This window comes from Herpailurus yagouaroundi, unplaced genomic scaffold (assembly GCF_014898765.1).
Source record: "Herpailurus yagouaroundi ecotype Mexico unplaced genomic scaffold, PumYag 140, whole genome shotgun sequence".
In the NCBI taxonomy this organism is placed as follows: Eukaryota; Metazoa; Chordata; class Mammalia; order Carnivora; family Felidae; genus Herpailurus; species Herpailurus yagouaroundi.
This window is the reverse complement of record NW_024412395.1, coordinates 69,948,547-69,975,228: the sequence shown is the minus strand read 5'-3', so window position 1 is coordinate 69,975,228 and position 26,682 is coordinate 69,948,547. Positions and strand designations below refer to the sequence as shown.

Genomic DNA, 26,682 nt, shown 5'->3' with positions numbered 1-26,682 from the left:
ATTTGGCCCCAATTTACTCATGAATTCTACCAGACTTTTATATTCTAGCTTCTGGGAGTTCTAGGCACTTTTGTTATCCTGTAGCCAATCTGGACTACTTGTTATCTTCCTTATTAAGGCCTTGAAGTCCCAAAGGAAAGCAGACAAGAAACATGTTTAAATAAAAGTAATAGTTATAAACTCTGATAGTGTCTTAAAGGAAAAGTATAAGTATGAGAAGAATGGGATTTAGAAAGGAAAGAGACGGTCAGGGAGGCTCTTCAAACAAATTGATCTTTTAAGTTGTTAAAGGCACTCAGTGCCTTATCCATTTGCTGTGTACTCTGTTGAACTACACTATTTTGGTTCTTCTTGAGCTGCCTCTTTTCTCTTTCACTACATACATAGTTGTATCTGAAGGCTCAATATTTGATTCCCTTATATTTTTTCTGTGTTAGGAGTCACAGACCCAAATGCAGAGGCTAGGAAGGAAGCATTGAGTGATGCTGTCTAGATGACAGCACTGGGGACTAGTAGGGAACTATGAGCTAGAGAAAGTGCTCTGTCTAAAGGAGCCAGCTTCTCAGCCCCAGGCATTGTTGCCATTGTAGAATGTAGACCTGCAGTTTCCGTAACTAATTTTTCTGGGAAACTGCATTTTTAGGTGGAACCTTTTGGTTTTAAATGTTTGTTGTTTTAAAACACTGCTGACCAGACAAAACACATTTGTAGACCCAGCATTCAGGCCACTAATTTTCAACTGCAGATCCTTCATCTACTCCTCATAGAGAGCTGGCAGGTAATTTTGTGACGTGTCTTCAGTTCTAACTTTTCTTTCAGACTCCAGTCTGCTTGCTCTTGAATGTTTCTACTTATGTCAGTACAGTCTCAAGAAACTGAAAATGGAATTCATATTTCATTCTACAAACCAGCTAGTTTCCTTGCCAGCCTTTTCAGTGCCTATATTCTCAGCTATTCTCGCTTGAAATCTTGGAATTGCTGTTGACAAAGTTCTTTTCCTTGAATTTTTACTAATAGTTCCTAGTAAATCATTCCTTTGTTTCTGCAGCTGCTGTTTGTCAGTTCATGCCTGAATTACCTGGCCTTGGGTTTGATTTTTTGTTCTCTTCACCTTCTCCCTTGCCTACTTCTGCTGTAATCTTTATTAAGCACATTTTCATGATCTCATCTTAAAAAAAATTCATGAAAAGTTGTTTAATTTTGTAAACTCGTGAGTGCTTTATTGGTTAATTGCAAAAAATCTCCTGACTGATAATGTTCTTCTCCTTCTAAGTCAGTTGTTTTTACCTTTGGCATTTATCAGAATCACTTGGAAGGTTTGTTAAACACAGATTTCTGGGCTCACTCCACAGTTTCTAATTCAGTGGGTCTGGGGTGGGGCCAAGACTTTGCATTTCTAACATGTGTCCCGGGATGCTGATGGTGCTGGTTCAGGAACCACACTTGAGAACAGCTGCCTCAAGCAGACCAGTTGACCCTCACCTGAAGGAAGTAAGTCTGCTTAAGTGATTTAGTAAATTAGCAGTAGCTAGAGTGTGCGTGTCCATTTCTCTCCACCAGATGGCAGTCTGGGAGGCAATAGGAAGAAAAGAGAAGACCATAAATTCAGAATTATTTGGGGACTCTAAACACTCAAATACATTTTTTAAGATGTAAAAGATAATAGCAGATTTTAAATAATGGTTGAGTATAAATTGGGAGAAATAAAATTAATGATTATATGGAGTCTGGTAAGGAACCTTTTAGCTTTTTGTGTTTTGTAGCAATTGCTCCAGAGATTTTTGTGACCTTTAAGTGCTGTGCACAGTGCTTTGCACTTGCGTTTGGTAGGTATACATTGACTTTCTTTGAGCTAAAATTCTATCTCCCAGATAAAACCAAGACTTGAAGCCAGGCCTGTGTTTCTGTATGCAGCAGGTAGTACTTAAACTATTACATAAGACATGCCAGTCTGGCAGCATTGTGTTTAACCTTGAACTGGCATTTGGGTACTGGTCTTATTAAGGAATTCAGGGTTATTCTGGATCTAAAGAAATTAGTCCTTAAATCTTTGATAATTCAACTTTATTTTTTTGGAATTTTTTAAATTCAAAAAAATTTTAAAAATGGTGCTTCATGATAAGTATAGTTCAGATTTTAAAAGTCTATATGAAATCCCTATTTAGAAAATACCCCTAAATAAGCAATATGCTAGTATCTGTCACTTCAGTTTAATTTTTACAAAGTTGATTTTAATGACCACTTGTCTGCACTTTGGGATCACTTAGAGGAGCTCCAAACAAAATACCTATGCCTGTGTCCGACCTCCAGAGTTTGATTTAATTGTTCTTGGCTGTGAGCTGGGCTTTGGAATGTTTACTAGGGTTTCCAGGTGATTCTAATGTTCAGACAAATTGTGGAATTACTGGGCTAGAATATTTTACTTGTGGTAACACAAATTCAAAACCTGCTAGTCCAGGAATGTGAAGTGTGACCAATTTAAACAAATTAGTGGTTTCCCCCTTTTTGTTTTTTGTGGTATTGTTCAATTTAAGTGTAATATAAAAGAAAACATTCTGGAAAAGTTGGATTACAAATGTTTTTATAAATTAAGTCACCTGAATTTATAATTCGGGGGGCTCCACGAACTGTGAGGTCATGACCTGAACCAAAGTCAGACACTTAACCAACTGAGCCACTCGGGCGCCCTGTGGTTTTCTTTTTTTTTACGTAAGAAAATAGATACGCGTTGGTAGATGCTGACTGTTCATACTCACACAGAGACAGTGTATTCTCTGAGCCAAATATACAGAGAAAGGAGGAAAAAAGCTAAAATTCTATGTACTACACAGGAGCCCAGCACCCTCCAGCTTCCAGCAGAGCTAAGGGAGCAGAAGGTTGTTCTTTTTTTCCTCCACAGAACACTGTGGTGTTGATTTCATAAAATTTTTAAGCAGGAAAGGATAAAAATGAATTTGGAACCAAAAGGGATAGGGATTCTGTACCCACTGTATTCTTCTCAAGGTATCTCCTCCTAAAGTAAGTTGAGAACCATAGTACAAATCAGAAGGGGCTTTAAAAAACCAGAGCGACTGAACGCAAGAGGTGGGGGAGGTGGGAAGATTGAAAGTTGCTTGTGGGGCCTGGAGAAAATTTAAAAAGGTTAGAATCCATTAGCGTTCCCTTAGTCATCTTCTCCTCATCCTTCTCTCTTTGCTCCAACTCCATCATCATCATCTTCATCCCCTTCATCAGCATGTCAAGAACCAAGTAGTACTGTAATGGATTTGGCCAAATATCTTTGGTGAGCTCCCCTAAACTCCTCTGCACCTGCATCAGAATCATCAGTAAGCCAGAGAAAGAACTCTGTGAGTTCCTCATGCTCTCTCTTCCTGCTGGCTTTATTCTGCATTTAACTTGAACATTTTGTCACATCCTTTCTGGATTTCCATCTGATTTCAGTGTACTTTGAAGATGGATTACCACTCTCATTTTGATGAAATTCTTTGGAGAGAACTTTATATTCAAAGTAAGGTTTTTTTTTTTTTTATCACAATTCTGTAACGTGATTTAATATCTTCAAATTATGTCACTCTAACTCCTGTCCAATAATGCAGTGCAGATACTTGTGGATGAGTGACAAATGTTAACCCAAAGATGTGGGATTTGGGCAATCAATTCCAACCTCTTCTGGAAAAAATTGGTCAGTGGCATTTGTTATAGGTCTGTTGCACTTTCAAAATCTCATTGGCTTGTTCATTAAGTCTATTGCATTCTGTACTTCATTAATGCATTCAACTGCTCCTTGTGTTCTTTTTCTGAGGTCTCAAGGGCTCCATCGTGGTTAGGGTTGAGTTTCTTTTTACTGACTTTGGTGGGGGTCGGGATGGTGGAGGCAAAGGGTGAAGGCAGCAACTTGGTCTAGCTGCCTCTGGTAATATTTTAAAAACTCATCTGTACAAAACCATTACAAAACCAATGAAAATATTTACTTAAAAATATTTAAATAATACTTTTGACATGGAAACATAATCACAATAGAATTACAAAAAGAAAGCAAGATATAAAATAAACATAATAGGGGCACCTGGGTGTTCAGTCACTTGAGCGTCTGACTTCAGCTCCAGTCATGATCTCATGGTTGGTGAGTTTGGACCCTAAGTCGGGCTCTGTGCTGACAACTCAGAGCCTGGAACCTGCTTCAGATTTCTGTGTCTCCCTTGCTCTCTTCCCCTCCCCCCTTGTGCTCTGTCTGTCTGTCTGTGTCTCTCTTTCTCAAAAATAAGTAAACGTTAAAAAAATAAAAACCTTAAAATGGCGTTAGAGAAGGTCAGTAAAGGGTGGGTTTAAGATGTTTGGATGAGTTAAGTGGGCATTTTGACAGCATGGCTTCTTTGGCATGTTTGTGATGTTTAATGGACATCCTTGCAGTTTAAGATGATACGTTTAAAATAAAATTCTCGGGGCGCCTGGGTGGCGCAGTCGGTTAAGTGTCCGACTTCAGCCAGGTCAAGATCTCGCGGTCCGTGAGTTCGAGCCCCGCATCAGGCTCTGGGCTGATGGCTCAGAGCCTGGAGCCTGTTTCCGATTCTGTGTCTCCCTCTCTCTCTGCCCCTCCCCCGTTCATGCTCTGTCTCTCTCTGTCCCAAAAATAATAAATAAACGTTAAAAAAAAATTAAAATAAAATTCTCTCCTAATGATGACTTGAGTTCTGCCACTTGATGGGAAAATAGAAGAACGTGTAGGATCTTATTTGGAATTGACATTCTATGGAATTGACATTCTCTATCATAATTTTATTTTTAATTTTGTTTTACTGGAAAGGAAAGATAATGCTCAGTTTTATTTTTAAAATTTATTTCTGTTATTTTTTTAGAAAGAGAACACAAGTGGGGAGGGGGCATAGGGAGGGAGGGAGGGAGAGAGAGAGAGAGAGAGAGAGAGAGAGAGAGAATCCCAAGCAGATTCTGTGCTCAGCACAGAGCCCAATGCAGGGTTCGATCCCATGACCCTGGAATCATGACCTGAGCCAAAATAGAGTTGGACATTCAACTGACTGAGCCACCCAGGTGCCCCAAGATAATGTCACTTTTAAATATTAAAAGTGTACAACTTACATTGTTGTAGGAAAACTAAATGTATACACACACAAAAAAATTGTTTGTTTCCAGTTTTTCCCTTCTGTAAATAATTGTGAACATCCTTATAAATCAAAATTTGATCATATGTGATTTCCCTAATACAAATGCTTGTGAAATTACTAGGCGTAAGGGTATGATCATTTTAAAGGTTGTGGAACTGTGCTTCCAGATTGCCTGCTGGAAAGGTAGTACCAATTTATAGATTTCACAGCAGTGTCTGAGAATGCTTATTGTATCTTTACCAAACTCTTTTTTTTTAAATTAATACTTTGTTTTTTAGAGCAGTTTTAGGTTTATTAAAATATTGAGTAGAAAATTGACAAATGTGTGGCATGTCTCTACCATATAATCCTACAGACTAATTTCACTGCTGAAAACATTCCATGTGCTCTACGTATTCTTCCTTTTCTCCCTCCCCCAAACTCCTGGTAACCACTGATCTTTTACTGTCCCCATGGTTTGGCTTTTTCAGAATGTCCTGTAGTTGGAATAATACCATATATAGCCTTTTCAGATTGGCTTCCTTTGCTTAGCAGTATGTATTTAAGACTTCTGTATGTCTTATTGTGGAATGATTGATGATTTCTTTTCATTGCTGAGTAGTATTCCATTGTATAGATATACCATAATTCGTTCATCCATTCACCTATTGGAGGACCTCTTGATTACTTCCATATTTTGGCTATTCTGAGTAAAGCTACCATAAACATGCATGTGCAAGTTTGTGTGTGTGTGTGTGTGTGTAAGTTTTCACTTTATTTGGGTAAATACCAAGGAGTGTAGTTGCTGGATTATGTGGTAAGGTATGTTTAGTTTTGTAAGAAACTGCCAAATTGTCTTTCAAAGTAGCTGTACCGTTTTGTGTTCTTACCACAAAGAATGAGAGTTAAACCTTTAAAAAAAACCAAAAACATTTTTTTTCTAATATCATTTAGAAGAGGCTAAAACAAAAGGAAATATGGTATTTATACATTGAGGCATGACTACCCACATTACTGTGTTCATTGTATTCTACATTTGTTTCAGGTTTAATTCATTCAAAAGGACGAATATCATACTGCAACATTTGGTAAGTTTGGACTCTGTTTTGCTGGCATTATTAGATTATGATGTGTAATATAAAATGTTCTTAGGGAAGTGGAAAATACTGGCAGATTTTGTTGACCTTTATGCCACATGGTTCCCAATTTTTTACGACTTGTGTCAAGACTTGACACAACTTGTACGAGATGGTAGAAAGTTATGAATAAGAGTGTGGTCTTTGGGCGCCTGGGTGGCTCAGTCGGTTAAGCGTCCGACTTCGGCTCAGGTCATGATCTCGCGGTTCGTGAGTTCAAGCCCCGCATCGGGCTCTGTGCTGACAGCTGAGAGCCTGGAGCCTGTTTCAGATTCTGTGCCTCCCTCTCTCTCTTTGACCCTCCCCCGTTCATGCTCTGTCTCTCTCTGTCTCAAAAATAAATAAATGTTAAAAAAAAATTAAAAAAAAAAAAGAGTTGTGGTCTTCAATTCAGGATGATTGGGTTTATTATTTTTTTTAATTTTTAAATGTTTTTATTTTATTTTTGAGACAGAGAGAGACAGAGCATGAGCAGGGGAGGGTCAGAGAGACAGGGAGACACAGAATCTGAAACAGGCTCCAGGCTCTGAGCTGTCAGCACAAAGCCTGACGCAGGGCTTGAACTCATGGGCTGTGAGATCATGAACTGAGCTGAAGTCAGACGCCCAACCGACTGAGCCACCGAGGTGCCCCTGATTGGGTTTATTTTTATTTTTTGATGTTTATTTACTTTTGAGAGAGAGACAGACAGACAGAATCCAAAGCAGGCTCCAGGTTCAGAGCTGTCAGCACAGTGCCCGACCTCAGACTTGAACTCAAGAACTGTGAGATCATGACCTGAGCCGAAGTCGGACACTTAATTGAGCCACCCAGGTGCCCCAGAATGCTTAGGTTAAATAATGGGTCCACTACTTAATTTTGGGTAGATTATCTCATCTCTCTCAGCTTCCTTTTAGATGTTATAGAATGAAGATAATACTATCCATCTTAGAGTACTTATGAATGGTAAATAATTCACTTAAAAATCTAGCACTAGTGCTTGGTGTGTAATTATTTTATACTTGTTAGCTACTATCGTTCAAATAACATTCTTCCAAAGCTTAGATGTTTTTAGTTTATCATTTTGCAAAGAAAAAATAATTTTTATTAATTTTTGTGTCTCTCTGCTATGGATTGAACTTTATATATTAAAATCTAATCCCCAATGCAATGGTATTTGGAGGTTGGGCCTTTAGGAGATGATTAGGTAAGAAGGGTGGTGTTTTCATGAATGAGCTCAGTGCTCCTATAAGAGAGACCCCAAAGGGCTTTCTCACCTCTTTTCCCTTATGAAGGAGTACACAGCAAGAAGACAGTCTTTTGTGAACTAGAAAGAGGGACTTCATGAGACTACATCTGCAGGTGCCTTGATCTTGGACCCCCCAGCCTCTAAAATTGTGAGAAGTGTTGTATTAGTCACCCAGTCTATGATACTTTTGTTATAGCAGCTCAGATGGACTAAAATACTCTTGTGTAGCCTGGCAAGTACCTTGTACATAGAAAACAAACAAACAAAAGGCCAAGTCACTCTGATATAGCACTTATTGTATGCCAGGTGCTCTTCCAAGTACTTGATATGTATTTGCTCAGTTAATTCTCATTGTAGTTCTATAGAATAGATACTGTGGATCTTTTAACTGTAATTCTGAAACCTCAAAACCAAAAGTTTGTGGTTAGTTTGTGATAAATGCATTTTGTGACAAAATCTGACCTGAATGTACTTGAAGCTCTTTTTTCTTTATCCTAATAGGTACGCATATTCATCGTTTGCTGCAGAAGTGTTAAAGCATTTTACTGCAGTGTACTGACCAGATTCTACTTGGGATGTTTTTTATAGCATTAATATGTATTGTGTTACCTTTCCAAAATCTAGAAAATTTTCTGAATTTTGAAACATATCTGGACCCAAGGGTTTTTGGTTAAGGGATTATATGGCTTTATCCCTACTTAATGGATCAGAAATTGAAGGACAGAGAGGCTATGTAATATGCCTCACTGTCACCCAGCTAGTAAATAGGAGGTGGAATTTTAATCCAGTCGGTCTGGCTCCATAGACTTTCCTATTGTACTTTACAGCCTGAGGCAGAGTGGGCATTAAGTAACTATTGCAGAATCTGTTTCAGGTAAGCCTAAATGGAGATGGGCAAATTAAGACTGGAATATCTCATCCTACCCTTAATTATTTTAGTCAGTATATATACATGGGAGCTGAGGAGTTTCTAGGAATAAGAACTTAATATTACAGATTCATATTTATACACATGCACCCAGGTAGAATAGAAAGACATGACAGAATCCAGATCACCTGGACTATAGTGACCTGAGGCATAAACCACATTGTGAGAAGGAAGATAAACTGAACTTTTAGCAAGGCTTGAAGACTGAATCATTCTTATCCCAGTGTTGGCTTTTACATGTGCTTCAGAGATCGGCTGTATTCCAAGGAGTCCTTCCGTGACCCTTCTAAGAAAGCCAATAGAGCAAGAGCCCTTTTTATTTCATAATGGAGTGATGAAAGCATGCAACTGATGGCAGTACTATTGGCAGAGTTATGAGAAGTGGATAGGACTGATTTATGGTAACAGTATGACATTCTTACCCTTCAAAGATTGTGGATGAAGACCTGAACCTGGAAAGGGGGGCAAGGTTTATCAAGCTAATGCAAGCACGTAGAACCTATTAATGAGGTTTCATTTGTATCTATAGGCTGATGTGGACATATTTTTGCAAAAGTATTCATGGAAAGATTTCTTTCTTTCTCCATGATATGCTATTAAAAATTTTTTTTTAATGTTTATTTATATATGAGAGATAGAGACAGAGTGTGAACAAGGGTAGGGCAGAGAGCGAGAGAGACAGAATCTGAAGCAAGCTCCAGGCTCTGAGCTGTCAGCACAGAGCCCGACGTGGGGCTTGAACCCATGAACTGTGAGATCATGACTTGAGCTGAAGTCAGATGCTTAACTGACTGAGCCACCCAGGCGCCCCTCCATAATGTTATATTTTAAACTCTTACACAGCATTTAATGTGCAAAAGCTCATTTCTTCCATATAAATTCGATCTCAACACGGAGAAAACTGTGGTCTTATTTCTGAAAGTAGTTCTTTTCCATATGAAGGTTCACTGGATGGGCTGCATGAAATGACACTGTACTTATCATTTTCACGACAGCAGTCAAGTCTTATTTTGTATATCTAGGTGATGATCTAGAATCTGTGTCAACCAATTTATAATCTACAGTTTTTGAACAGATACACATTAAGTGCTTGCTTTGTATGCAATGAACTAAGTGCTTTGACATACTATTATGAAAGACCATTCCTGACCTCAAGAAATGAATAGTCTAATAAAAAGGCCTAGAAATATTTACTAATATAAAAAGCTTCTGTACAACAAAAAAACCCATCAACAAAACTGAAAGGCAACTGATGGAATGGGAGAAAATGTTTGCAAATGACATATCAGATAAAGGGTTAGTATCCAAAATCTATAAAGAACTTACTAAGCTCAACACCTGAAAAACAAATAATCCAGTGAAGAAATGGACAGATGGCATGAATAGACACTTCTCCAAAGAAGACATCCAGATGCCCAACCGACACGTGAAAAAATGCTCAACATCACTCATCATCAGGGAAATACAGATCAAAACTACCATGAGACACCGCCTCATACCTGTCAGAATGGCTAAAATTAACAATTCAGGAAACAACAGATGTTGGTGAGGATGCCGAGAAAGGCGAACACTTTTGCACTGCTGGTGGGAATGCAAACTGGTGCAGCCGTTCTGGAAAACAGTGTGGAGGTTCCTCAAACAATTAAAAATAGAACTACCCTATGACCCAGCAATTGCAGTACTAGATATTTATCCAAAGGATACACAGGAGTGCTGATTCGAAGGGACACGTGCACCCCAATGTTCATAGTAGTGCTATCAACAATAGCCAAATTATGGAGAGGCCAAATATATACAATGGGTTACTACTTGGTGATGAAAAAGAATGAAATTTTGCCTATTACAGCAACATGGATGAAACTAGAGTGTATTATGCTAAGTGAAATAAGTCAAAGATATATAATTTCACTCATGGAATTTGAGAAATTCAACAGATTAACATAGGAGAAGGGAGGGAAAAATAAGATAAAAACAGGGAGGCAAACCATAAGAGACTCTTAAATACAGAGAACTGAGTATTGTTAGAGAGGAGGTAGGTGGGATGGGTTAAATAGGTGCTCGGCCCTAAGGAGGGCACTTTTTGGGATGAGCACTGGGTGTCCTATGTAAGAGGTGAATCACTGGGTTCTACTCCTGAAGCCAAGACTTCATTTTATGTTAACTAACTTTAATTTAAATTAAAAAAAGGATATTTAACAAAGTGTGGTAAAAAGACCAAATAAATTAAAGGTGTGAACAAAGGTGGGATAGAGTGATACTGACTTTATAACCAATGAAAGCTTACTGGAGGAAAATCATTTGATCTGGGCCTTGAAGAACAATTATGGTTTCAACATGTGGAGATGGGAATAAGTGGATGTTCATATAGTAATCCTAAAGTGATTCTATTATCTCCATTTTACAAAGGCAGAAACTGAGGCTCTGAGAATAACTTGCTTGAGGGTGTACAGTAGTGAGTGGCTAAACTAATGTTTGCATCTGTATGACTCTAAAATCTGGTTTCTTTCTGTTACACAATATGCTTGTTCTATGTGGCAAGAATGGTGTGATGGAGAATAGCGGTTACGTTTAGGGCTTTCTGAGTATCTGTGTTATAAGGAGTGCTATGTGGTGGTGGGCCCATTTTACCCGGGATCCAATGTAGAGACTTGAAGGCCATGCTAAGTAACTTGGATGTTTTTGAAGGTAACAGGGAGTCATTGACCATTTTTGAATGGCAGGAACAAGATTAAAATTATGTTTTAACAAAATTTTCTCTGGTGGCAGTGTGAAGTATAGACAGACCACCAGGCAAAGGTTCTGGAAATCTGCCAGAGAGGAAGATTGTAACATGGCTTACAGCAATGGGAATAGAATGGAATGGAAGAGAGAGTTGTTTTAGAAATAGATTTTCCAGTACTTGGTAACTGCCTCACATTGTTGGCAGAGAGGGAAAGAGAACAAGTCTGGTTGAGAAAAATGGTGATGCCTTAACCTGTTCTAGGGAACAGAGGAGGAGAGACAGATTTGTTGGGGAGAAATTTGTTGGTAAATTTGGTTTTTTACCAAGTTGAGCATAGGGCACCATGCACTTCTGTAATTTTAGCAGGCATTTGGAAATAGGGGCCCAGGCCTCTAGAGAAGTAAAGAAATGCAAGTTTGAGCCAGCTGCCTAAAGGTAATAATTGAAGATGGAAAGTAGCTTATCACAAAAAGGTGAGAGAATAGAACACAGCTAAAGACCATTTGAGAGGCTCTGAAATTTACTGATCCAATTTGAAGTCAGGAAGGATTGAGTGAAGGTTGAATAATCAACATTTATTAAATGTTGTTAGATGCTAAGAACCTTACTTACATTGCTTTGGTGTCCTTTTTGGGTTACAGTAATTTAAATTTAATGGCATTCAACATTTGCTGGAAATAGGTGAAAATCTTAGGAGTAGGAAAGATATGTGTTTGGATAAAGACGAAAGTCAGATGTCAGAAAAAATCATGTTCGGCTAAAGGTAGGCTATTTTCCTGGGTGTGTCTGTGGGTTGCAACTCCATTCAATGGCAGTGGATGTTACATATAATGGAAGGTGTGGATATCCACAACGTGATGCTTGCCCTAGGCTTGCGTTATAGCAGAACTGCGTCACTAGAATGATGGATTATTCATCCAAGCTTTTTAAACATTTTTGAGATACCTATGTATCAGGTACTGGAAAGGTTCATTTCTCACAATGTTTATGACAACTCTAAAGTGTTTTCCAAAATGTAGCCTGCAAAGTACAAGTCCAAAGAAGTAAATATTCCATGAAAAAAAATTTTTAATGAGGTAAGAAAACTGCTCATTGTTTAAAAAATTTATATTTAATATTTGCATATTAAGGACTAAAGTGTCTTATTGTTATTTGTTTAAGTTTTTTTCCCCAGACTGATTTGACCATGGACCATTTATCTTTCCGCATAGCAGCACCAATCATCCTTTTGCACATTTTGGGAAATGTTGCTATTATGAATTTTGCCAGAATATTTCTATGTTCTAGCAAAGTAGACATCCTAAAGTTGTGTGTGGCTTAGGAGTTTTATTTTGGCCGACTTCATGCATTCAGTTCAGCACAGAGCTGTGTGTTGATGGTGTTTATACATTTCAGCAAGTTTCCTTCACGTTTCTCCTTGGAACAGATGTAAATAACGGGTCACCCAGGCCTTATGGAAGTAGAAAAAGTTCTGTGGAGTGAGTTAGAGTGGGTAGGATGATATCATTTGAAGAAGATGATTGGGAGAGTCTGTTTAGGGGTATAATGGTTAGAGCAATAGTTCTAGAATGAGGTAAACCTAGATTTGAATCTTGGTCCTGCCCCGAAGCTGTATGACTCTAGGCAAGTGATCTAACTTCCCTGGGCCTCAGTTTCCTTATCTGTGGAAAGGAGTTTCTGGTACATAACTCATTAGAGGTGTTTTCAGGATTAAGTGTTCAGTCAAATGTTTTACCATAGTGTCCATGGAAAACTTCTAAATGGTAAGTTAATAATAAGGAACAGCTTTTGCTGATTGCCTAAGAAAATATTTGAAAATAAAAGTAAATGTGAACCTGTTGTCTTTCCTGGATGTACAATAAAGATTTAATAAAGTTCTAATTTCCTTCCACCTTACATCTATTTTCCTCCTTTATCGTGGTTCTGGCTAGAAGCATTTCTTCTTTCCCTTCTCTGTTGTCCTTTATCCCTTATGTCCTTCCCCCTTCCCTGCCCAACTGTGGATTGTATGTGAATTCCATTTCCAACTCTAGTCTCTGTAATTTTTCCTAATATGGCAATTTTTCTTTATAGAAACCTTTTCTAGATTTTGTTAAAAATTTGTGATATTTTCAGAAAAGATATTTAATTTTTTCTGCAGAATTAACCTATACATCAATTATGCAAATACTGGAAGCTTTATCTCCTTTCGCTTGAATGATTTTGGTTAATGAACTAACAGTTGTTTTTAGGTTTTGAGAAGGCCATGAATTTTTCAGGTAAGAAAAAAATCCTATTTGTCCATTCATTTACGTCATTCTAATGGCATTACCAGGAGATTCTGTAATATCCTTTGCTCAAAGTCTGACCCTCTGTAAATGTCCTGAAAAGTACTTGGCCTACGTGCTTGGAGATCCATGCTTAAAAATATTCCTGCATCATTGAAATAGCAAAAATTGAAAATTACTCAGTGTTTACCAATAGGGGACTGATTAAATTGATATGTAAATATGGACAGCTGTTAAAAATAAGTATGTAGCATGCCTGTGGAATCAGCAAAACCCTGGGAAACTTTACAGGTTAATTGGCCTGTTATTTTCAACAAATTGTAAGGAAAAGAAAGGGATGAAGGGAGAACTTCTAGATTAAAAGACTTGAAAAATATATCCATTTAAAAAAATAGATGATGTTTTTGGATTTACACTTTGTGTTTACTGTACAAATCAGGATAGTTATATTTTGATACAGAGGAAGAGGGCTGTGATGGGGAGGGGGCAGGTGGAGGGCCAAGGGCTTTCGGGCTGACTGGACAGCATTGGGCCTCGGATTTGATTTTTACCCCAATTACAAGCTAATAGTTAGCCTTTACTACATGGATGGTGGCAGAGGATATGAAACTCTTGTTACTGGCACTTCAAACAGCCTTGAGCTTGATGTCTGTATTGGTTTTCCTTGCTCCCCAAGTTCCACGGGGTGACATAGAAGGCCCAGAAGAATGCCTGCATGTGTCGTGGGTTGCATTACAGAACAATAAAATTGAATTTGGGGAACCTGCTGGTTTGTAGCAAGCTGTAAGCAAGCCTGCTCTCCTGTCCCAGAGGGAGACATTACCCTTTCTTTAAAGTTGCTCACAGCAAATACAACCCTGAAAATGACCAGGCAAAGAGAATGGTCAGGCCCTTGGGTTCACGACCCAAGCATTAAACTGCAAGGAAACCCCAGGGCCCATGGCAGATAGCGTCTTCTAACAGCCAAATTGGAAATAGGGTCATGGCAGACATAAATAGTTAAGATGAGGTCATACAGGAGGAGAGATAACTGGATCAATCCAAAATGACTCTTGTCCTTATATAGGGAAAATTTGGAGACAAGCATCCTGGGAGAAGTGATGTGAAGATTGTAATTAGGCTGCTTCAAACCAAGAACTATCAGAAGCTAAGAGAGAGAGGCCCGGAACAGATCCTTCCCCTTAGCCACCTTTAGGGGGAGTGTGGTCCTCCCGCTGACACCTCCATTTTGGGCTTCTAGCCTCCAGAACTCTGAGACAGTAACTTTCTGTTGTTTAAGCCACTTAGCTTGTGGTACTTTGAGTTGACAGCCCTAGCAAATGAATGCATTTCCCATGGTACATTTGTCAAAATTAAGAACATTGGTATGTTACTATTAACTTTAAACTTTATTTGGATTTCATGTGTTTCCATTAGTTTTCTGTTCCAGGATACCATATTGCATTTCCTTGTCATGTCTCTTTAGTCTCTTCTGGTCTGTGACAGTTTCTGCATCTTATTTTTTGTGACCTTAAAAGTTTGGAGGAGTATTGGCACGGTAGCCTGTAGAATATCCCTTAATCTAGGCTTGGGTCTAGTGTTTTTTGTTTTTAATAAGTAAACTGCAGTTAAAATGTTTTTGGAGAGAATAACACAAAAGAAAAGCGCCCTTTTCAACACATCGTAACAGAGTATCTGTGGGTTTTGATGTAGGCATCAGGGATACATGACATTCACACTACATAGCTGGTGATGCTGACCTTTATTACTTGGTTAAAGTGGTGTTTGTTTGGTTTCTCCCCTCTAAAGTTACCATTATCCCCTTGTGACATTCTGTTCTTTAGAAGCAAGTTAGTAAATTCAGCCCACACTCAGGTGAGGCGACTAAGCTCTGCCTACTGGAAGGGAGATTTTTACATGTATTATTTAGGAATCTTCTGTAGGAAAAAAGAGCCATTCTCCATTTCCTTATTCAGTTATTGATACCTGTGTGGGCTCATTGATCCTTACTCTTTGGGTTATAATCTAATATCACATTGTGTTACTCAAATTATTCTAGCTTTGGCTATGAGGAATTCCTTCATTCTGGATCTTGTGTCCTTTTGATATGATCCTATTTTTTTTAATGCTTCCTTTTTCATGCCAGAGGTGTGCTCTGGGCTCCTCATGTTTTCCTTCTTACAGCTCTGGAATCAGCCATTTCTCCAAGAAGCCCTGGTTGGAGCTCTGTATCAGAGAATTGCATTTAGAAATCAAGATCTGACCTCTGGGAGTGCTTTTTGATACTGGGGAATGATGGCTTTCTCCAGGGGGAGAGAGCTAGGGTAATGTATGTATGTATAGCAGATTGCACACACACTGTATACTAACCCTGTTATTAATGTATTAATGTAATAACCCTGATATTAATGTAGTTACACCATAACTAATGTATGTATACGTGTCTGTAGTTGTATCTCTATCCTGTGTGTGTGTGTGTGTGTGTGTGTGTGTGTATATATACACACACACACACATATATATAAGCTAAGCAGGAGATCATTCTGATGGCATCTCTGACTTTAATCCATAGCCACAGGGCAGGGTTCATTGTAGAAGCTTTCCTTCTTGTTTATCTATAACTTTCCTCTGTTACTTATTTCACCCTAGTATGCATGCAAAGCAGTTTCAGAATTGTTAACCATCCCCATGAAAAACAAATTTACCAACTAGAGCACAGTGTTGATAGACAGTCCTTTTGTATTTATCTTTACATTTTCTAATCAGATGACTGTTTTCCAAAGTTACTTGGGTCAGCTCCCCTGAAGTCACCATCATGATTACGTCAGTGATGCTATGTCATACATGTGTAATTTAATTAGATTTGTCACAGTCTGCATTCCATGTTAGAATCCTGTGACATCTTAGCTGTCTGTCTTTTTTTAAGCATAGTTTGTATACATTGAAGTTTACTTTTTGTGAGGTACATTTCTGTGCGTTTTGACAAATGGATAAATCATGCGTCCAACACCCCACAACCATACAGAGCAGTTCCATCACCTAAAACTTCCCCTGTGCTTTCCCTTAGTAGTCGGCCTCTGCTACCCCCAACCACCGATGTGTGTTATGCCCCCATTGTTGTGTCCTTTACAGAATGTCTTATGAATGGAATGATACAATATATAGGCTTTGGGGTTTGGATCCTTTCACTCGGTGAAATGCATCTAAGATTCATCTATGTTGCATGAATTGATGACTTGGTCCTTTTTATCACTGGTATTCCATTTTGGATATGCCAGTTTGTCCGTTTCCCTGTTGAAGAGCATTTTGGTTGCTTCCAGTTTTTGTCAGTTATGAGCGAGGCTGCTAAACATTTGTGTACAGGTTTTTGTGTGAACATAAGTTTTTAATTCACTTGGATAAATACACAAGGGTGCAACAGCTGGGTTGTATGTTAAGCATATGTGTAACTTTATAAGTATTTGCCAAATTGTCTCCCAAAGTCATTGTACCATTTTGTATTCTCACCAGCAGAGTGAGAGTGCCTGTTGTTCTGTACCTTTGGCAGCGTGTTATTGTCTGTTTGGATTTCAGCCATTTTGATGTGTGTAGTGCTATCTCGTTGCGTTTTTTTTTTTTTTTAAGTTTGTTTATTTGAGAGAGAGTGTGAGTGAATGAGTGCATGGGAGGGGCAGAGAGGGAGGGAGAAAGAATCCCAAGCAGGCTCCCAGTCTCGAGCCTGATGTGGGGCTCGAACCCCCAAACCGTGAGCTCATGACTCCAGCCAAAACTAAGAGTTGGTTGCCTACCTGACTGAGCCACCCAGGCACCCCCTCCTTGTGGTTTTAATTTGCATTTTCCTAATGATCTTCAGATGATTTTGAGCATTTCCTATGTTTGTTTGCCATCCACATATCTTTGGTGAAGAGCTTCAGGGTGTCGTTGTTGTTTTTTTTTCTCATTTTAATATTGGGTTTTTCTTACTGAGTTTTAAGAGTTTATATATTCTGGATGCAAGTCGTTTATCAGGTATGTGCTATTCAAATATTTTCTTCCAATTTCTGGCTTGTCTTTCATTGTCTTAATAGTATCTTGTGCAGAATGGAAGTTTTTAATGGTGATGAAATTCAGTTTATCAATGTTATCCCATTAAGCCTTAATGTTTGGAAGGTACTGTGAACCATGGTTTTAAGGGATGTGGCCCTCACAAGTGTTCCTGTCCCTCCTCCAGGGATAGGCTGCTTTTTTTTTCTCCCTTTCCTTTGCCCCTCATTTCTTTTCCTCAGTTGTGGTTGGTAAACACTGAAGTCTTTGGGAATGGTTTCGAGGTTCTTCCCCCATGAGATTAAGGCTTTTATTTTGTAGACCTCCATTTACTTCCCCCACTATAGTGAGGCTTCACTAGAACCCTGGGCTACAGCCTTTGAAGTCCTTCATCACTCCCCTGCATATTTAGCCTTTTGTTTTGTATGAAAGATGAGGGGAAAGGATTTCTCTATACCTGCTGTTTCCCTACCCCAGCCAGCACCACACAGGAGAGCTTTCTCCAGTTTTCCCTGAGAGCTCCTGGTTGGCTTCCAGGAGGAAAAGCCAGCCAGAGAAAACCCCTGCATGACTGTGACCTCCCCAGGAGCTTCATGCTATCACATTTGCCCACATTTGGCCTCCAGCAGGTCATCAAAAATTCTAATTAATCTTCCTGAAAGCTTTTGCCTGAAGTAAGCAAATATTTTGGTCCTGTGTGTCCCTGAAGGCACCTGTCACTCTCCAGATTTTATTACAGCCATTTGCCCTGTGACCTCAGTTCTCTGAGCTTACCAGAAGCCATTAATTTGCAGTCTGTTCAGCCTTTTTTCTTGTTAATAAGGTTAGGATGAGCATCTTTTCAGCTCTCAACATCTCTGAGCTGAAACCAAATAATAATAAAGTTTTGAAGGATTGCTTCCATATTGGGTGATAATTTATATAAACTACTCAGTGAAAACCATGAAATTTTTTTTGGCTGACAAATTTGACTTGGGTTCAAACAGAAATTTGGCTAGTATGGAGATCTCAAGATGAAAGTTTATTAATACTTGCATTTAACATGCTTGTATGATAGGAAAACTTTTGTCTGTATTTTAAGATTTAAAATGATGCGGTTATCTGAAAAGTATAGCTGTTTTAATCTGTCATTTGTCCTGTCATATGAGTAAGGGTTTAATCAAGGAGGTAGAACCACTATGGGTATTTAAGGGGAGCAGAATATGCCATTCCTTAAATATGCAGCTTTGACATGTGAATTATTTTGAGCTGAAGGCAGTCAAGACCCAGCAGATTTGGGAAAAGCTTTTTACCTCCCTTTCAAATGCCTGAAAGAAATTAGAAAGGAGCCTCAGACCCTATTTCTTTTCTTAGCTCAGGATGGTATATGAACCTCAGTTGCCTTGCTGCTTTTGAGTCTCACACCATTGTGGTCCCCCTTACTTAAGAAATGAAAATTTTCTCCAGTTAATCTGTCTTTATTACAGTGGGGGAGGAGTTTAGCCAAGAACCTGGAAGGGTAGGGGGAAAATTTTGTTTTCTCCCCTACAGTATTATGGAATAAAAGATTTAGTATGGGAATAAGATCTTCCACAATACGGACAGAAATTATGAGAGGGTCTAGAGAAGGAGTCGGAGGGTCAGAAAACTTACCATCTGTCCTACTCATCTACTAACACAAGTGGGTCAGTAAGAACTTGGACGAAAATCAGAGAAGCTAGGTACTTTAACAGCTAGAGTAGGTCTGCAAAGAAGGTGATAGGTGAAATCTGGGGAAGGCTGTGTCTGCTGGTGGACTTGGTGTCCTTTTTGGTCTGGTTTCTTTTGTGATTTTTGTGTATAATTTGCTTTTACCACAAATGCTTTTAGTATCAGTAAGGTAAGAAAATGAAAAAATACAGTTTCCTAACTCATGTTTACTTAGCATCTTTTTTATTCTTTTAGGGATGAAAAAATAGATTTATTGCTATTTCTAAAAGTCAGAACTAGAGGAAGAGTAAACGTAACAGATGTTATAAGAACATAAGTACAAACAACTATTTTACAATAACACGTACTTGAAACACATTTTTGTACTGCAAACTATGAAAAATAACTCTCTTTAAATGATTTTAACATTTGCTCTTCCTTATATACAGTTGAATTTCCAGTGGGAGAACAAAGATGCTCACAGCTCTCTGGGCCTTGCTTTGTGAAAACCCTTCCTTAAAACTTTCTGGAATGCTCCATGAAACCAGTGTATGGTTTAGCAGGAAATAGGGGCTGTCATCAGTGCACACGTATATGCATGTTGTCCTATCTTCCCAACTCTCCCGCACATGTGGGATCATTACTGGGGTTCAGGGGACCCCATGGACAGTCAAACAAGAGCACCCTCTGGAACAAAGCCTTTTAATGAAGTTCCCTTTTGGAGATGGCTTAATACCTTTTACACTTAATGTATTACTCTTATTAAAAAAATTTTTTTTAAATACTGGTTTGAATAGGTAGTAAATACATAAGGCACAGAATTCAAAAAGTTCAAAGGGATCATACATTAAAAAGTCTTCCCACCCCTCACTTCTATGTCCAATTTTCTTTCCTGGAGGCAACCATTTTAGCAATGTTTTCTGTATCTATTTAGAAATACATTCTGGGGCGCCTGGGTGGCTCAGTCGGTTGAGCATCCGACTTCGGCTCAGGTCATGATCTCGTGGTCTGTGGGTTCGAGCCCCGCGTCAGGCTCTGTGCTGACAGCTCAGAGCCTGGAGCCTGCTTCGGATTCTGTGTCTCCCTCTCTCTCTCTGCCCCTCTCCCGCTCATGCTCTGTCTCTCTCTCTCTGTGAAAAATAAATAAACATTAAAAAAATAAATAAAAAAAGAAATACATTCTGTGTGTAAAAATGTATGTGTCCATGTACAGAGTGGGTGGGCAGCATTGTAAACACACTGCCTGGTTGTTCCACAACAGTGTATGGAGAGGTAGCTGCCTCATTCTTTTTATTTTTTTAATGTTTATTTTTGAGAGAGGGAGACAGAGAATCCCTGTCATTTCTAATGTTTTGCCATTACTAATGACATTGCAGTGACTATTCTTGTGTATTAACTTTGCCCATATGTAAACATGTCTATAGGATAAACTTATGGAACAAGGATTACTGTGTCGGTGTGTATGCTTAAAAAAAAATTTTTTTTTTAATGTTTACTTACTCTTGAGAGAGAGAGAGAGAGCAGGAGCAGGGGAGAGGCAGAGAGAGGGAGTCACGGAATCTGAAGCAGGCTCCAGGCTCCAAGCTGTCAGCACAGAGCCCGATGCGGGGCTCGAACCCACAGACGGTGGACTGTGAAATCATGACCTGAGCCAAAGTCGGACGCCCAGCTGAGCCACCCAGGTGCCCCCAGTGTATATGCTTTAAAAAATGGGTTGTCAGGTTATTTTTCCTAGGCTCTCCAATAGTTTTTGCTCCTACAGTATATCTGTTTCCTCACCCTCTAGATATCACAGGATACCAAACTTCTTGCCAAGTTGGTTAAAAAACATTTTACTATAGTTATAGGTTCTAAGATTTTTTTTTTAATTTTTTAAAATGTTTATTTTTGAGAGAGAGAGAGAGCGCGCGTGCGCACGAGTGGGGAGGGGCAGAGAGGGAGGGAGATACAGAATCTGAAGCAAGCTCCAGGCTCCAAGCTGTCCGCACAGAGCCCGATGCGGGGCTTGAACCCACGAACTGAGAGATCATGACCCGAGCAGGAGTTGGATGCCCAACTGACTGAGCCATCCAGGCGCCCCTGATTTAATTTAATTACTTTAAGGGATGCTTGGGGAAATTTTTATTAGCTGTTATAAGGTCAATATGAATAATAGACTCTTTCCCCATACACAAATAATAATTAAAAACTATTAAGTGGTTGCCTTTTAAAATGTTAAAAATAAATGAAATAAAAACAATTGGAATACATCCAATGAAAGGTGTGGAAAGTCTACTCAGGGAAATATAAAATTTTGAAATTTTAAATTATATATAAAACACTCAATATTACAAAAGTGTCAGTCCCACTAAATAGGTCTTTAAATTCACTGCCATAGTAGTCATACTCCCTGCAGAAGTTTGTTGTAGATATTGACAAGCTGACTCTAAAATCCATAAGAAAACACAAAAGATCAAGAAAACAGTGTTGAAGGAAAACAATATTGGAAGACATTGGTATGCTATCAACAATGATTAAAATAAAATAGTAATAAAAACAATGTGGTAATGAGACATTAAGAACCAATGTAATCATTGGTACAAAACAGACCCACATAGATATGGAAATAAGAATTACAATAAAAATGTTACTTCAGAGCAATGAAAAAAGGATGGTTTTATTGCTAAATGGCACTAGGTCATCTGGATAGCCATATAGGTGACTAGTCATGGAAAAATCCCTTTTATCAGTTTGCAGCTCAAACAAGTCATAATTTGGATGGCCTGCAAGAATGGACAGTTTGGGCCTGCCGTGACCACACATGGCATCATGTATTGGGAGTCCAATGGTATTCTCTCTCATATTTATTTATATATATATATATATAATTTATTTTCAAGTTAGCTAACAGTATACAATGTGCTCTTGGCTTCGGGAGCAGATTCCCATGATTCATCACTTACATACAACACCCAGTGCTCATCCCAACAAGTGCCCTCCTCAATGCCCATCACCCATTTTCTCCCCAACACACCCCCCCCCACCCTCCGCCTCCTCCATCAACCCTTAGTTCTCTGTATTTAAGAGTCTCTTATGGTTTGTAACTATTTTTTTTTACTTCCTTTCCCCTATGGTCTTCTGTTAAGTTTCTCAAATTGCACATGAAATTGCACATATGATATCTGTCTTTCTCTGACCTATTTCACTTAGCATAATACCCTCCAGTTCCATCCAGGTATTACTTGTTGCATTACTTGTTGCAAATGGCAGGATTTCATTCTTTCTCATTGCCAAGTAGTATTCCATTGTATAAGTAAACCATGTCTTTATCCATTCACAAGTTGATGAACATTTGGGCTTTTTCCATAATTTGGCAATTGTTGATAGCCCTGCTATAAACATTGGGGTCCATGTACTCCTATGAATCAGCACTCCTGTATCTTTGGATAAATTCCTAGTAGTGCTATTGCTGGGTCATAGGATAATTCTATTTTTAATTTTTTGAGGAACCTCCACACTGTTTTACAGTGGCTGCATCAGTTTGCATTCCCACCAACAGTGCAAGAGGGTTGCCCTTTCTCCACATCCTCACCAACATCTATTGTTTCCTCAATTGTTAATTTTAGCCACTCTGACCATGTAAGGTGGTATCTCAGTGTGGTTTTGATTTGTACTTCCCTGATGATGAGTGATGTTGAGCTTCTTTTCATGTGTCTGTTAGCCGTCTGGATGTCTTCTTTGGAAAAGTGTCTGTTCATGTCTCCTGTCCATTTCTTCACTAGATTATTTGGTTTTTTTTGGGTGTTGAGTTAGGTAAGTTCTTTGTAGATTTTGGATACTTACCCTTTATCCAATTTAAGTTTTAATTGAAAAAATTCAGACTTTGTTTTTAATAGCCTTTTCCATAACCCTTGTAAGTGAATATATGTTATTTTTATCTGATAATGAATTTTAATAAAAACTAAGCTGACATTAAATGTGCAGCATGATTTTATAAAGACTTAAACACTGTGTAACATTTAATGCTATTAAATTATGGACTTCTGTGTTTTACTAGATTTCAGTTAAGAAGTGTGCATTTGCTTTTAATTAGCATTCTCTAGTTAAAATTTTCCAATTTAACCTTTATATTGTACACAGTTCTCATGTGAAGGTTAAAGCATTGTTTTTAGTTAAAGTAATAAGTATGATTGTGCCATTAGTCCTAACAATTGTGTATAGCAGAGTCCTGGGAGATTGTTATGTTTCTTACAGGTGTTTATATTAGTACTATATATTACATGAGCAGTGAAATCTGATAATTAAGTTATAGCGTATGAGTTCCTAAGTAAGCATATAGGCCAGTTCATCACAGCCATATGACTTGTAAGTCTGTCATTTTATAATCTGGCCTCACCTGCTTAATCTGTTTACTTTCCTATCCCTCATTTCCTCAGTCAGCCTTTATTCACTCATATTTAACATCTTAATATTTCCTGGGTGCCTGGGTGGCTCAGTTGGTTAAGTGCCCTACTCTTGATTTCAGCCCAGGTCATGATCTCAAGGTTCGTGAGATAGAGCACTACATCTGGTCCTATGCTGACAGTGCACAGCCTGCTTGGGATTCTCTCTCCACCTTTCTCATTGTCCCTGTCCCTCCCCTTCTCACGCTCACTCTCTCTCAAAATAAGTAAACATTAAAAAAAAAAATCTTGATGTTTCCAAATATCCGTTGTTTGTTTTAGGATGTGTTATTCTCTAGGATTCTTGGACTCCTTTTTCTTGGCATGCATCAAGGCCCAGCTCAAATATCCCCTTTTCTATTTTTTTTCAAATTGTCAGTAGTTACTGTAGTCAGAATTATTTGCCCTCTTTATTCATCTTTGCTTTGCAAGCACCTAACATATTACTTGGTATATAGTAATAAATTAAGAGATTTGAGAGTATTTTGTAGTCCAAGTAATTCTAAGACTAGGTTCTGTTCTAAATCAGTTGACTCCGTTCCTTCAGAAACAAAAAAGATTTAATTACTACGTGTATACTTTGTATATACTATGTATATACTTTTGCTTTTGGTATGTATATTTTGCTTTTCTACAGAATTTAAAGAATTTTAGAGACTTTTGTCAGGGGCACCTGTGTGGCTCAGTTGGTTAAGCCTCTGACTCTGTTTTCAGCTCAGGTCATGATCTCTTATGGGATCAAACCCTGTGTTGGTGGAGCCTGCTTGGGATTCTCCCTCTCACTCCCTCTCTGCCCCTCCCCTGCTCGTGTGCTGTTCTCAAAATAAATAAGCATTTAAAAGAGAAAAAGAAACTTTGTCAGATATACGTAGTAGTCCATTTGATTACTTACTGTTAACTTGTATGAAAGATTTGCATTTAATGTCCAGGCATACCTCGTGTCATTGTGCTTTGCAGATTTTTTTTTTTTTTTTACAAATTGAAGGTTTGTGGCAACCCTGCATCAGCAGAGCAAATCTATTGGTGGTATTTTTCCAACAACATTTGCTCACTCTGTGTCTGTGTGTCACATTTTGGTAATTCTCATGATATTTCAAATTTTTTCACTATTCTGATGAATGGTGATCTTGATGTTACTGTTGTAATTGTTTTGGTGGCACCATGAATGCACCCACATAAGATGGTGAACTTAATAAATATTGTGTTTCTTCTGACTGCTCCACCAATCTGCTGTTCTTTCATGTCCCTCTCCTTAGGCATCCCTATTCCCTGAGGCACAACAGCATTGAAATTAGGCCAATTAATAATTGTGCCTCCAAGTGTACAAATGAAAGGAAGAGTCAAATGTCTCTCACTTGAAATCAAAAGCCAAAAATGCTTAAGCTTAGTGAGGAGGGCACGTCAAAAGCCAAGATAGGTCAAAAGCTAGGCCTCTTGCACCAGTTAGCCAGGTTGTGAATGCAAAGGAAATGTTTTTGAAGGAAATGAAAAGTGTTACTCAAGTGAACACATGAATAAGAATGTGAAACATCCTTATTGCTGATAAGGAGAAAGCTTTAGTTGGGATAGAAGATCAGACCAGCTACATTTCCTAAGGTCAAACCTAATCCAGAATAAGGCCTTAACTGTTCAGTTCTATGAAGGCTGAGAGAGGTGAGGAAGCTACAGAAGAAAAGTTTGAAGCTAGCAGAAGTTAGTAATGGGGTTTAAAGAAGGCCATCTCCATAATGTAAAGATGCAAGGTGAAGCAGCAAGTGCTGATGGCAAAGGGCAGCCAGTCATCCAGAAGGTCTAGCTAAGATAATGAAGGTGACTAATAAACAAGATCTTCAATATAGATGGAACAGTCTTCTGTTGGAAGAAGAGGTCATCTAAGACTTTGATAACTAGAAGTCAATGGCTGGCTTCAGAGCTTCAAAGGATAGGCTCACTTCCTTGTTAGGGGCTAATGCAGCTGTTGACTTTAAGTTGAAGCTAATACTCATTGATCATTCTGAAAATCCTGGGGCCCTTAAGAATCATGCCAAATCTACTCTGCTGTGCTTTATAAATGGAACAACAAAGCCTGGTTGAAGCACAGCTGTTTACAACATGGTTTACTGAATACACATACACACATTTACATGTATACATGTGTATACATGTATATATGTAAAATGTTTATTAATGTTTGTTTGCTTTTGGGAAAGCATAAGCAGGGGAGGGGCAGAGAGAGGGGAACAGGATCTGAAGCCCTGATGAGCCCAATGTGGGGCTCGAACTCAAGAACCAAGATCATGATCTGACCTGAAGTTGGACACTCAACCGAGTGAGCCATTCAGGTGCCTCCTCAATATTTTAAGTCTATCGTTGAAACCTACTGCTCAGAAAAAAAGATGCCTTTCAATATACTGCTCATTGACAATGCACCTGGTTGCCCAAGAACTTTGATGGAGCTTGCTAACACAGCATCTATTCTGCATCCCTGGGTCAACGAGCAATTTTGAATTTTCAAGACTTATTATTTAAGAAATACATTTTATAAGACTATAGCTGCCATAGAGAGTGAGTCCTTTGGATCTGGGCAAAGTAAATTGAAAACCTTCTGGAAGGGATTCATCACTCTAGATGCCATTAAGAACATCCATGATTCTTGGGAAGAGGCCCAAAACTAGCAACATTCATAGGAGTTAGAAGAAGTTCATTCTAACCCTCATGGATGATTTTGATGGGTTCAAGACATCAGTGGAGGAAGTAACTGAAGATGTGGTGGAAACAACAAGAGACCTAGAATTAAAAGTGGAGCCTGAAGATGTGACTGAATTGCTGCCATTTCATGATCAAACTATGAAGAAGGAGTTGCTTTTTATGGATGAGCAAAGAAAATGGTTTCTTGAGATGGAATCTACTCTTGATGAAGATGCTGTGAAGATTGTTGGAATGACAACAAAGGATCTAAGACTGTTACATAAACATAGTAGATAAAGCAGCTCCTTGAGGTTTGAGAGGATTGACTCTAATTTTGAAAGCTCTGCTGTGGGTACACTGCTATCAAACAGCATTGCATGCTACAGAGAAATTGTGAAAGGAAGAGTCCTTCAATACAGCAAACTTGACTGTTGTCTTATTTTAAGAAATTGCCACAGCCTCCTCAACCTTCAGCAACTTCCACCCTGATCAGTCAGCAGCCATCAACATTGAGGCAAAACTCTCCACCAGCAAAGATTCT

At 38.6% G+C, this 26,682-nt stretch overlaps 1 protein-coding gene, 1 long non-coding RNA gene and 1 pseudogene across 8 annotated transcripts in view; 2 read left to right on the top strand and 1 right to left on the bottom strand.

The window, feature by feature from the left end:
* The window catches only part of HIBCH (3-hydroxyisobutyryl-CoA hydrolase), a 148,007-nt gene that overhangs the window by 48,838 nt on the left and 72,487 nt on the right, over positions 1-26,682 (top strand). For 4 of the 6 annotated variants that reach the window (XM_040475655.1, XM_040475658.1, XM_040475654.1 and 1 more), the window contains one exon: positions 6,148-6,190. The exons of 1 other annotated variant lie outside the window; for it this stretch is intronic. Coding sequence is in view for 3 of the 5 variants with exons in the window: in XM_040475658.1 (XP_040331592.1) it covers positions 6,148-6,190 (43 nt within the window). In the remaining 2 variants the exon portion in view is untranslated. Of the gene's footprint in view, positions 1-6,147; positions 6,191-7,512; positions 7,580-26,682 lie in introns of all 6 variants that reach the window. One more of the 6 variants, XM_040475653.1, reaches the window with a different exon arrangement.
* On the bottom strand, positions 2,766-5,577 carry LOC121030197 (protein SET-like; annotated as a pseudogene).
* On the top strand, positions 7,772-25,579 carry LOC121030830 (uncharacterized). Of its 2 annotated transcripts, none has more exons than XR_005790432.1 (3): positions 7,772-7,784; positions 11,339-11,342; positions 25,400-25,579. It is a non-coding gene; the product is annotated as an uncharacterized LOC121030830 (long non-coding RNA). The 2 variants fall into 2 exon arrangements; XR_005790433.1 differs by lacking the exon at positions 11,339-11,342 and adding an exon at positions 17,360-17,361 and having other exon boundaries at positions 7,773-7,784; positions 25,417-25,579.